At 36.6% G+C, this 13,248-nt stretch overlaps 1 protein-coding gene across 1 annotated transcript; it reads left to right on the top strand.

Annotated features, from left to right (window-relative positions):
• Nucleotides 1–6,988: 6,988 nt before the first annotated feature.
• LOC135431017 (mediator of RNA polymerase II transcription subunit 13) lies at nt 6,989–11,965 on the top strand. The gene is made up of 6 exons (XM_064685893.1): nt 6,989–7,464; nt 7,517–7,966; nt 8,035–8,153; nt 8,217–8,586; nt 10,810–11,318; nt 11,376–11,965. The coding sequence occupies exons 1-6, from the start codon at nt 7,317–7,319 to the stop codon at nt 11,748–11,750; spliced, it is 1,971 nt and encodes a 656-aa protein (XP_064541963.1). The 5' UTR covers nt 6,989–7,316; the 3' UTR covers nt 11,751–11,965.
• The last annotated feature ends 1,283 nt before the right edge of the window (nt 11,966–13,248 follow it).

A 13,248-nucleotide genomic window follows, 5' to 3' on the forward strand; every position in this document is an offset into this window, starting at 1 on the left:
TTGTGATGAAGGTGCACGTTAAAACGCGATGTAAGCCCTTGCCATTTTGGTGAATTTTAGTCAAAATTTAGATTTTCATTTGTTGTCAATCGATAGTACTGATCCTTACGAGTCCAAAATGGTATAAAATTCCCAAATCGGACAGTATTTGGCCAAGATATTCAAAAAAATCATCAGAAAAGGTTGACTTTACAAACGAACCGGTTTTTGGTCAACCACATTTTTTAACCCATCGATTTTTAAAATGTTTGAACGCAGATTGATAGTAGGGATCCCTACGAATTCAAAGAGGCATAACATTTCAAAATCTGACAATATTTACCCGAGATATTCAATAAAAATCATCAAAAGAGTTTTGATTTTCGAACCGACCCCGAATTTGAGAAAAAACGTGATGTAACCCCTTGCCATTTTGTTAATTTTGGTCAAAATTTAGATTTCTATTTTTTTGATGCCAATCGATAGTACTGATTCCTACGAGTCCAAAATGGTATAAAATTGCCAAATTGCACAGTATTTGGCCAAGATATTCCAAAAATCATCAGAAAAGGTTGACATTACAAACGAATCGGTTTTTGGTCAACCACATTTTTTAACCCATCGATTTTAAAAATGTTTGAACGCAGATTGATAGTAGGGATCCCTACGAATTCAAAGAGGCATAACATTTCAAAATCTGACAATATTTACCCGAGATATTCAATAAAAATCATCAAAAGAGTTTTGATTTTCGAACCGACCCCGAATTTGAGAAAAAACGTGATGTAACCCCTTGCCATTTTGTTAATTTTGGTCAAAATTTAGATTTCTATTTTTTTGATGCCAATCGATAGTACTGATTCTTACGAGTCCAAAATGGTATAAAATTCCCAAATTGTACAGTATTTGGCCAAGATATTCAAAAAAATCATCAGGAAAGGTTGACTTTACAAACGAATCGGTTTTTGGTCAACCACATTTTTTAACTCATCGATTTTTAAAATGTTTGAACGCAGATTGATAGTAGGGATTCCTACGAATTCAAAAAGGCATAACATTTCACAATCTGACAATATTTACCCGAGATATTCAATAAAAATCATCAAAAGAGTTTTGATTTTCGAACCGACCCCGAATTTGAGAAAAAACGTGATGTAACCCCTTACCATTTTGTTGATTTTGGTCAAAATTTAGATTTTTATTTTTTTGATGCCAATCGATAGTACTGATTCTTACGAGTCCAAAATGGTATAAAATTCCCAAATTGGACAGTATTTGGCCAAGATATTCCAAAAAATCATCAGAAAAGGTTGACTTTACAAACGAATCGGTTTTTGGTCAACCACATTTTTTAACCCATCGATTTTTAAAATGTTTGGACGCAGATTGATAGTAGGGATCCCTACGAATTCAAAGAGGCATAACATTTAAAAATCTGACAATATTTACCCGAGATATTCATCAAAAAAGTTTTGATTTTCGAACCGACCCCGAATTTGAGAAAAATCGTGATGTAACCCCTTACCATTTTGTTAATTTTGGTCAAAATTTAGATTTTTATTTTTTTGATGCCAATCGATAGTACTGATTCTTACGAGTCCAAAATGGTATAAAATTCCCAAATCGGACAGTATTTGGCCAAGATATTCCAAAAAATCATCAGGAAAGGTTGACTATACAAACGAATCGGTTTTTGGTCAACCACATTTTTTAACCCATCGATTTTTAAAATGTTTGAACGCAGATTGATAGTAGGGATCCCTACGAATTCAAAGAGGCATAACATTTCAAAATCTGACAATATTTACCCGAGATATTCAATAAAAATCATCAAAAAAGTTTTGATTTTCGAACCGACCCCGAATTTGAGAAAAAACGTGATGTAACCCCTTGCCATTTTGTTAATTTTGGTCAAAATTTAGATTTTTATTTTTTTGATGCCAATCGATAGTACTGATTCTTACGAGTCCAAAATGGTATAAAATTCCCAAATTGTACAGTATTTGGCAAAGATATTCCAAAAAATCATCAGGAAAGGTTGACTTTACAAACGAATCTGTTTTTGGTCAACCACATTTTTTAACTCATCGATTTTTAAAATGTTTGAACGCAGATTGATAGTAGGGATTCCTACGAATTCAAAAAGGCATAACATTTCAAAATCTGACAATATTTACCCGAGATATTCAATAAAAATCATCAAAAGAGTTTTGATTTTCGAACCGACCCCGAATTTGAGATAAAACGTGATGTAACCCCTTGCCATTTTGTTAATTTTGGTCAAAATTTAGATTTTTATTTTTTTGATGCCAATCGATAGTACTGATTCTTACGAGTCCAAAATGGTATAAAATTCCCAAATTGTACAGTATTTGGCCAAGATATTCAAAAAAATCATCAGGAAAGGTTGACTTTACAAACGAATCGGTTTTTGGTCAACCACATTTTTTAACTCATCGATTTTTAAAATGTTTGAACGCAGATTGATAGTAGGGATTCCTACGAATTCAAAAAGGCATAACATTTCACAATCTGACAATATTTACCCGAGATATTCAATAAAAATCATCAAAAGAGTTTTGATTTTCGAACCGACCCCGAATTTGAGAAAAAACGTGATGTAACCCCTTACCATTTTGTTGATTTTGGTCAAAATTTAGATTTTTATTTTTTTGATGCCAATCGATAGTACTGATTCTTACGAGTCCAAAATGGTATAAAATTCCCAAATTGGACAGTATTTGGCCAAGATATTCCAAAAAATCATCAGAAAAGGTTGACTTTACAAACGAATCGGTTTTTGGTCAACCACATTTTTTAACCCATCGATTTTTAAAATGTTTGAACGCAGATTGATAGTAGGGATCCCTACGAATTCAAAGAGGCATAACATTTAAAAATCTGACAATATTTACCCGAGATATTCAATAAAAATCATCAAAAAAGTTTTGATTTTCGAACCGACCCCGAATTTGAGAAAAATCGTGATGTAACCCCTTACCATTTTGTTAATTTTGGTCAAAATTTAGATTTTTATTTTTTTGATGCCAATCGATAGTACTGATTCTTACGAGTCCAAAATGGTATAAAATTCCCAAATCGGACAGTATTTGGCAAAGATATTCCAAAAAATCATCAGGAAAGGTTGACTTTACAAACGAATCGGTTTTTGGTCAACCACATTTTTTAACTCATCGATTTTTAAAATGTTTGAACGCAGATTGATAGTAGGGATTCCTACGAATTCAAAAAGGCATAACATTTCAAAATCTGACAATATTTACCCGAGATATTCAATAAAAATCATCAAAAGAGTTTTGATTTTCGAACCGACCCCGAATTTGAGAAAAAACGTGATGTAACCCCTTGCCATTTTGTTAATTTTGGTCAAAATTTAGATTTCTATTTTTTTGATGCCAATCGATAGTACTGATTCTTACGAGTCCAAAATGGTATAAAATTCCCAAATTGTACAGTATTTGGCAAAGATATTCCAAAAAATCATCAGGAAAGGTTGACTTTACAAACGAATCGGTTTTTGGTCAACCACATTTTTTAACTCATCGATTTTTAAAATGTTTGAACGCAGATTGATAGTAGGGATTCCTACGAATTCAAAAAGGCATAACATTTCAAAATCTGACAATATTTACCCGAGATATTCAATAAAAATCATCAAAAGAGTTTTGATTTTCGAACCGACCCCGAATTTGAGAAAAAACGTGATGTAACCCCTTACCATTTTGTTGATTTTGGTCAAAATTTAGATTTTTATTTTTTTGATGCCAATCGATAGTACTGATTCTTACGAGTCCAAAATGGTATAAAATTCCCAAATTGTACAGTATTTGGCCAAGATATTCAAAAAAATCATCAGAAAAGGTTGACTTTACAAACGAATCGGTTTTTGGTCAACCACATTTTTTAACCCATCGATTTTTAAAATGTTTGAACGCAGATTGATAGTAGGGATCCCTACGAATTCAAAGAGGCATAACATTTCAAAATCTGACAATATTTACCCGAGATATTCAATAAAAATCATCAAAAGAGTTTTGATTTTCGAACCGACCCCGAATTTGAGAAAAAAAGTGATGTAACCCCTTGCCATTTTGTTGATTTTGGTCAAAATTTAGATTTTTATTTTTTTGATGCCAATCGATAGTACTGATTCTTACGAGTCCAAAATGGTATAAAATTCCCAAATTGGACAGTATTTGGCCAAGATATTCAAAAAAATCATCAGAAAAGGTTGACTTTACAAACGAATCGGTTTTTGGTCAACCACATTTTTTAACCCATCGATTTTTAAAATGTTTGAACGCAGATTGATAGTAGGGATCCCCACGAATTCAAAAAGGAATAACATTTCAAAATCTGACAATATTTACCCGAGATAATCAATAAAAATCATCAAAAGAGTTTTGATTTTCGAACCGACCCCGAATTTGAGAAAAAACGTTACCATTTTGTTGATTTTGGTCAAAATTTAGATTTTTATTTTTTTGATGCCAATCGATAGTACTGATTCTTACGAGTCCAAAATGGTATAAAATTCCCAAATTGGACAGTATTTGGCCAAGATATTCAAAAAAATCATCAGAAAAGGTTGACTTTACAAACGAATCGGTTTTTGGTCAACCACATTTTTTTATCCAATGGATTTTTTAAATGTTTGAACGCAGATTGATAGTAGGGATCCCTACGAATTCAAAGAGGCATAACATTTCAAAATCTGACAGTATTTACCGGAGATATTCAATAAAAATCATCAAAAGAGTTTTGATTTTCGAACCGACCCCGAATTTGAGAAAAAACGTGATGTAACCCCTTACCATTTTGTTGATTTTGTTCAAAATTAAGATTTTTATTTTTTTGATGCCAATCGATAGTACTGATTCTTACGAGTCCAAAATGGTATAAAATTCCCAAATTGGACAGTATTTGGCCAAGATATACAAAAAAAACATCAGAAAAGGTTGACTTTACAAACGAATCGGTTTTTGGTCAACCACATTTTTTTATCCAATGGATTTTTTAAAAGTTTGAATGCAGATTGATAGTAGGGATCCCTACGAATTCAAAGAGGCATAACATTTCAAAATCTGACAGTATTTACCGGAGATATTCAATAAAAATCATCAAAAGAGTTTTGATTTTCGAACCGACCCCGAATTTGAGAAAAAACGTGATGTAACCCCTTGCCATTTTGTTGATTTTGGTCAAAATTTAGATTTTTATTTTTTTGATGCCAATCCATAGTACTGATTCTTACGAGTCCAAAATGGTATAAAATTCCCAAATTGGACAGTATTTGGCCAAGATATTCAAAAAAATCATCAGAAAAGGTTGACTTTACAAACGAATCGGTTTTTGGTCAACCACATTTTTTAACCCATCGATTTTTAAAATGTTTGAACGCAGATTGATAGTAGGGATCCCCACGAATTCAAAAAGGAATAACATTTCAAAATCTGACAATATTTACCCGAGATAATCAATAAAAATCATCAAAAGAGTTTTGATTTTCGAACCGACCCCGAATTTGAGAAAAAACGTGATGTAACCCCTTACCATTTTGTTGATTTTGGTCAAAATTTAGATTTTTATTTTTTTGATGCCAATCGATAGTACTGATTCTTACGAGTCCAAAATGGTATAAAATTCCCAAATCGGACAGTATTTGGCCAAGATATTCCAAAAAATCATCAGAAAAGGTTGACTCTACAAACGAATCGGTTTTTGGTCAACCACATTTTTTTACCCATCGATTTTTAAAATGTTTGAACGCAGATTGATAGTAGGGATCCCTACATAACATTTCAAAATCGGACAAAATTTACCCGAGATATTCAATAAAAATCATCAAAAAAGTTTTGATAAATGCCCGATTATTAATTTAATTATTTGCTATTCGATAGTGGGTTTCCGTACCACGGTAAGGCCGGGGTATAGCCGCTATATATATATATGTATTGATTATATTATAATATAATATTGAATTGTTTTAATAAATTTTTATTTACACGCTTTGTTTTTATAATTAACAGATTAATACAATAATATATATATTATATGTATATGTAAGTGACATTTTTACTCATTTTGGTCATGACTTGATTATAATTAACTTGTTTTAATTTAATAGCATGCTTTGTGTACATTAATTTAACAAAAATAATAATAAACAATTAAAGATAAACATTTGCAAAGATTCTTTTATTACTTGAGGTACTTGGGTGTGCTGTATAGCACTTAAATATTGTCGCCTGCGTTGAATACATCTGAAAAACTTAAAACTGGCCGTGCAAACAATTGAAATGACAGTTCAAACATGATCCCATCTTTTTACATTCCGCAAGCCACATCACAATATTTGCCAACAATCTACCACCTGCCTGCCTGCCTACCTACCTGGCTGCGTGCCTGCCCCCAATCCTGCCCAACCACCCAGACATTAGCACCCCCAACCAACCTCAACCACCCTCGACCAGAGCGAAATTATTAAAGCCAGCAAAATGAGCAAAAAAAACAACGATACAAGAGCTTTTATTGATTTTTATGGTAATATGCCGTCTACATGTTTGCAGTTAAAATCATTTTCAAAGATGGTTCGGGAATAGAAGAGCCTGGCAAAGGACAGGACTGTATATCCTGTTGTTCTTGCAAGGTCCGCAAGGTTAGGGTTGAAACGCAAACATAAGGTTAACATATGTTCACTGGAAGGGAGGGTACACAGAGAGAGAGAGAGGGAGAGAGAGAGAGAGCTTAGAGCTTTCATGGAAAATGCAAGATAATGAAATGCATGAAAAATAAAATAAATAAATAAATAGAATGAAAGTTGTAAAATGTGCTGCATGAATATATCAATTATTGCTGTATATTAAAATATATATCATTTAAAAAATTAAAATTATTTTTAACAGTTAAAGCTCGACCCTTACAGCTGATTGTAAACGCTTGAGAGCTTTGCTTTTAAGGGTTGCTGAGTTCGAGAAGTGCTGCTGAATTTTCCTCTGCATTTTCCATTGGTTTACATTCGGGCCAACAAGCTGAGCTGACTTGTTGTTGTTTTCGTTTTTAATATTAGCAAACAATTATAAATTGTAACTCAAAAGAGATAAGCAATTTTTTAATAATTGCCCAAGCTTTGTTTTACTTTGGCCAGTTAAACAAAAAAAGAAACTACGCACGTTTTGTGCTTGTACGAAAAAAATCAATAAGCGTGTAAAATTCGTAAACACGCCAAGCCCCCGAAAAACCCAACCCCACCACCCAACCCAGTGAGCTGTGTCCAAGAGTCCAAGGCAAGAGGCTAACCACAAGCCAGCTGCAACATGATGCTTGAGCTGTCGCTGCCGCTGCGGCTGCTCCTCCTCCTCGTCGTGGCAGCTGTTGGTCAGCCGGAGCTTGCGCCAGCGCCAACTGACACTTCCAGCGTTACGCATCGTCTGGCCAAGCGTATGGATCTTGAAGTCTGCATAGGTAAGCGCAGTCCGGCAGCTAGCAAAAGCAATCCCAACGAGCTTCTTTATAGGCCACTTCGATGTGCACAAGAACACGATTATACGCACGGGCGAGTCGCAGGCGATTGGCGGCAAGTATCTGCAGGGCCTGGAGCTGGACACGCTGGAGGAGTGCGAGCGCTTGTGCTGCGAAACGGATGCCTGCGATGTGTACATCTTTGAGCGCAAGGCCGGCGGCTATTGCTACTTGTTCGAGTGCGGTCCGCCCGAGAATTTCCACTGCAAGTTCACGCGGCATGCGAACTACACGAGCGCCGTGCTGACCCCGCAGGTGCGCAACGCCGTGGATGTGGTGGCCAGCACGCCGCGGCCGCAGCTGCCGCACATACCCAGCAACAACATATCGCAGCAGGAGTGGGAGCTCAGCAATCTGAAGCTCAGGCCGGACAAGCCCGCAATTGCGGTCATGCCCACAACGGGCGTGGCCCAGTCCCCCGCTGCGGCAACGCCAGCTCAAAGCGGTATGCACACACACACACACACACGCACATTATGCAAATTTTCCATTTTCCGTTTTCAATTTAAGCAGCGCCCGCCGCGCACTGCGGACGCTTTCAGTTCAGCTGCCATTCGGGCGAGTGCATTGCCGTTTACAATGCCTGCGATGGCATTCCTCAGTGCGAAGATGGCAGCGACGAGGGACCGGAAGTAAGTTTAATCACACACACACACACACACAGAGTCAATTTCAATTGCTGACCAACTTTTCAGTGCAATGCCGTTGCCACAAAGGCCAGCGGCAACAACAATGTCGAGCAATATCAGCCTGTGCCGCCCATACAGCAGCAATTGCAGGCAGCTCAGCAACCACAGCAACAGCAACAGCAGCAACAACAGCAGCAACAGCAGCAACAACAGCAACATGTTATTGTGCTGGGACCACCACCGCCGCCTCCTCCACCGCCGCCTATGGTCAACAATCGTGAGGATGCGACCGCTTGGGCTAATCGCAAAATGATTGCCGAGACACAGCAACAGCAGCAACAGCAACAACAGCAACAACAGCAACAACAACAGCAACAGCAACAACAACAGCAGCAGCAGCAACAGCCTCAAGCGCCAGGCGAGATTCTGAGCACGGGTAAATATGAGTCTCAATTGTGAATAAGTGCGATGCGTCATGTTTAAGTACGAAAGCGTTTTTAGCTGCATTTCAAAGGAAATCACATTACAAGAGTCTGAAAATTAGCTTAAAGCTAGAAAACATTAGAATAAAATTAATTAAATTAAAGAGAGGGCGCAACACTGAGTTCTAGTAATTGGCTAGGTAAAAACACTCTTCCTTTTTACACCCTGTAATTTTGAAAATATGCAAATATGCAAGTTAAACTGTCGAATGGATAGTTAAACCAAAAGGCATCAAATTTTGCTATAATATGACAGGAAGGGTATAGCTAGAGGACACAGTTTGTCTAATGGTAAAAGCTTAAGTATTAGTTTAACAAATAAAATAATGTTCATAGATCTAGCCTCATATATATAATATCCTGTACTTTCAACTTTCTGATGCTTAAAAATATTTTCTCACCTCCTAGTGTTTTTCTCTATAAACAGCTTGTCAAACTGTTTTTACTCTCATTAAAAATTAGTTTAGAAACGTATATTGTTTTACATATATTATAGCTACATAGACATATCTTTATAGTTCATGCATTTATCGATAACAGTTACTAATCATAATTAGTAACTAAATTATAGGCTTTAATTTTGTAGCCATTTACCACCCGTGGAAAGTTTATTAATTCTCAAATGACATTGTAAATAGATATTTGAAAGCGAGTTTAAAACATATCAGATTTTTCAATCGAAAAGTTTCAACCATTTTTCACCAATTTTTCACAGTTGTCGGTGAAATTTCTTTGCGTTTACGGGTAAGGGTTATGCCTGTGCGTTGATGATCAATCAATCAATCAATCAGTCAGTCAATTTGACGTTCAGTCATTCGCTAGTTTTATAATTATGGAATATATAACATATCTGAATACATCATAGTCTTAATAACACATATACTAAGAAAATGCATATATGGCAAGTCTGGAAAATACATCCGCTTAGCTCCTTGAAAGCTACTTTTTCGATTCTTTTTTACCTTTGCATATAGAAAGTGTACAGGGTATTTAGAAGTTATAGCAAATATCTACTCTGCAAACTGTGACTGTGACAAAAATATCTAAGTTTGGGCAAACACGTAATTATTTCCCACATTTCCCTCTTGACAAATTGGTTGTAGGTATGCCCTTGGGTGCAGCTAGGCCTCCTCTTTGTAAACACCACAAAGCTGAGGCCCAAAAGAGTCTAGAAAATATTCTGTGCGGCAGCTGACCCAGGAGAAAATAAATGAAATGTTGCATAAGAATGACCCTTGGCTGGTTGGCATTTATGTAGCCGGAATTTCTGTTTACAGCAATATTTACAAAGGGGGCCAAAAAAGGGGAAGTCCTGCGGATAACTAATTTTCTTTAATCTAAGAAATAGGCTGGCATTACCTAAAACTTTTTTTAAAGCTTTTCCAATCTGGCTGAAATACCTTTCATCAAGGTAGAATACCATATTTTGAATTAGGACCATCTGCAGCTAAGTATAAGGACAACCGATCCTATCCAAGTGATTTAATTACTAAAAAGTCAATTGGTTTTTTTTAACACCTTAAAAAATATTGGTTCGGATCGATTACCTTTGGGTAAGAAGACTTTAGAAATAATAGAAAGATTTAAACAAACTTTTTAGTTTGGTTTAGGACCACAAAGCAGCCTTGATTAAAATTAAAATTAAATAGGTTTTCGAAATATTTAAGAGATGGAAATAAATGTAGGCAGAGTTAAATAAACAACAGTTTTGTCAAACTTCAATAAATAATGTCAATTTACAAAGAAGGCTTCTTTCTAAGCTGCAAATCTTTCAATTTGAAGCATGTTTAAAGATAGCTAACAAGCTTAACGAAAAATTTGCAATAAATATTTATAACAAAATATTTAATTTGAAACTTGCTGTGTGACTTGAGCACATAAATTGCAGCCAAAGAGCACGCAATGCTGCGGCGCCCAACTGCATCCAGCTTCGGCTGCTGCTGCTCCGATGACCAGTCCAGTCCGGCCAATTGGCTGCGGGCACTTGAGAAGTTGCTGGGAAAATTGCAATTACCCATCAGTTTTCATTGTTGTAATGGGAGCCACGTCGCTCAGAATTGATTTACGAGTGTGTTGGTGGGTAGGAGGGTGTGCGTGTGTGTGTGTTGTTTTGGTGTCAGTGTCTAGTTGTAATTAATTCAATTAGCTGTGCGTTTAACCATTCGCTTCCTCAACAGATGAGCAGCTGAACAGTCACATATTTAATCACAAAGGCGGCCTGCAACTGCAACAGCAGGGCCAGGGGCAGGTTCAGGGCCAGCCGCCTCCGCCGCCAGCGCCAGCAGCGCAGCTCCAATTGCCGGCGTACAACAATAATGCGGCGTCTGGAGGTGGCTCTTTGTATGGCATGTCGCTGCCACGCACCGCCATTTATCTGACGCCACAGCAGCAACAACAACAGCCGCAAGTTGTGAACGTGCCACAACAGTCGCCGCCTCTTGTTAACTGGCCACAAGTTGCAGCGCCGCTAGCTCAAATTGCCGTGCAACAGCCACAGCCACAGCAGCAACAGAGCCACGCCTACATAACTGCTGCAGCAGCACCGCCTCCAGTTGCCCCACCGCAGCCGCCACAGCAAGCTATGTTGCCCGTGCTGAATGCAGCGCCAACGCTTGGCAAGAACCAGCCGGCTGATGAGGAGTACGATGACTACGAGGAGGACAAGTCCACAGAGCCGCCCAAGAAGGTGAGTTTTATATTAGGCTCAACTATTGTTCCTTACTTACCCGATCGAATCGAATAGAAGCAGCGCAAGCACAAGAAGGCCAAGCCCAAGAGCAGCAGCAGCAAGGATCCCATTGAGCTGGCGCTGGAGCAAAACAAACAGCCGCAGCAACAGTTGCCGCCGCCGGCATTGCCCGTGCCAGTTGGACCCGTGCACGAGCAATACAAAATGATACACGACAATCTGGCGCTGGAGTTTCGGGATCATGATGGTCACTCGGAGCGTCCCGGCGGCGCCGTGCTCTCGCTGACGCTGGGCCTGCTGGTGACCGCGGCGCTGGCCATACTCATTGGCTGCCGGATGCGCACAGTGGGTCGGCGGGCACGTCGCATGGGCGGCAAGACGCCCTATTCCCAGGAGGCGGACTTCCTCGTCAATGGCATGTATCTATAAGGCAGGGCCAGAGCAAGTCCTTCGTAGTATACACATATATATATATACCGTTTTGTGTGCCAGTCTCGTGTGGGTTGGGGGCTTTGGATGTCGTGTGTGGACTAAGCTGTGCCACATGCATCCAAATTAGTGAATTGAAATGAATGTCAAACATATTTTATATAAACAATTATATACAAACATAACGAATAAAACATAATTTAAAATAAACAAAATATGGCTGAAAACTTAAATACAAAAAAAGAACATATTTAACTTCAAGGCATCGTCTAATTAATATCCTTTTGATGATTTACTATTATTTAAAATTCTTGCCACTATCTTAGGATTTAATATTATATCAATTTGACCTACTTTCGAAAAGGATTTTTATAAGAAAAAATCTGATTTAGAGGAAAGTGTTCTTTAAGCTGGCGAAGATGAAACTTTTGTGAAGTCCTCGAAAAGATATTTGACATGTTTTTGCTTTATCTAAGCTACATACACCTAAGTTTTGAGGCAATGGATCCTCTTCAAAATTCTTTAATTTTTGATTAGATAATTTAGATAATTTTTAAAAAATTTTCAACTCCCTCTCTTTTGCGTAGTAACATTATGATATAATATTCTAATATTGGTGGGATAATGTCTTTTGATATATGTGACTTTTGCCAAAGTATCTCAAAAAAACAACAAAAGTTTTAAGTTTATGAAGCATTGATTTGATTTAAAAGAAAATAGTTCTAGAAATCTTTAAGATTGGTTTAAACAAAAACAGAATGATGGACTTGGCTACATTGACCTGGACCCTTAAAAAGAATTATTGCTTTATTATATATATTTTGTAGTCGTGTTATAGAACTCAAGTTAATATTCTTTTGGGCATGACAAATAAAACTCACAGAAATTATTATAATGCTCTTAAGAAGTTCAGCATAATCCATTTAGGCCATGCAGCAAGGTTAGAGTTCCTTGTTGAGTTTTATTTTCAAGCGAAAGTTCTCTCAATTCTTATTTTCGTTTTTATTGCTCCCAAATTGATTATAATCAGAGTTTTATTACTCTATGAACTATAAAACAAAATTAAAAAATAATTATTAACTGGTTATTGTTTTTCATAAGACAACTTATAATAATTAGGGTCCCTGATATAAACACATCTCCAGTTTAAGACATGGCTTCACATTTTTAAATAGTTTCCTTTATTTCGTTTTTATTCAATTTTCTCTTGCTCATAAACTTATTGTTTATATTTTCGCATTTTCTTAAGTTTTCTCTCAATTGATTCATTAAAACTACAAAATAATAGGAAGTTTTTGTTTGTTTTCACTTTTTTTCATTCTTTTGTTATAAATTTTGCAATTTGTTTAAAATACCACGCAAATTTCGCGATTTTCATATTTATGCTCGCATTTTTTTTTTTTATTAATAATACACAATTTTTACAGCACGAGAATGGCCAAAGAACAATTTTGACGCTTACAGATATCACATTAAAACATAAACTAAATCAAATTGT

The sequence above is a fragment of the Drosophila montana genome, unplaced genomic scaffold (genome assembly GCF_035044405.1).
Source record: "Drosophila montana isolate Dmon_TW-CO22-7 unplaced genomic scaffold, ASM3504440v1 contig_3123_1, whole genome shotgun sequence".
Classification (NCBI taxonomy): Eukaryota; Metazoa; Arthropoda; class Insecta; order Diptera; family Drosophilidae; genus Drosophila; species Drosophila montana.

Bases quoted from the DNA above. Each gene is read 5' to 3' on its own strand.
- LOC135431017 (XM_064685893.1), top strand. From the start codon at position 7,317: ATGATGCTTGAGCTGTCGCTGCCGCTGCGGCTGCTCCTCCTCCTCGTC. The intron at 7,465-7,516 runs GTAAGCGCAGTC...GCTTCTTTATAG, and splicing joins GGATCTTGAAGTCTGCATAG to GCCACTTCGATGTGCACAAG. The intron at 7,967-8,034 runs GTATGCACACAC...CAATTTAAGCAG, and splicing joins GGCAACGCCAGCTCAAAGCG to CGCCCGCCGCGCACTGCGGA.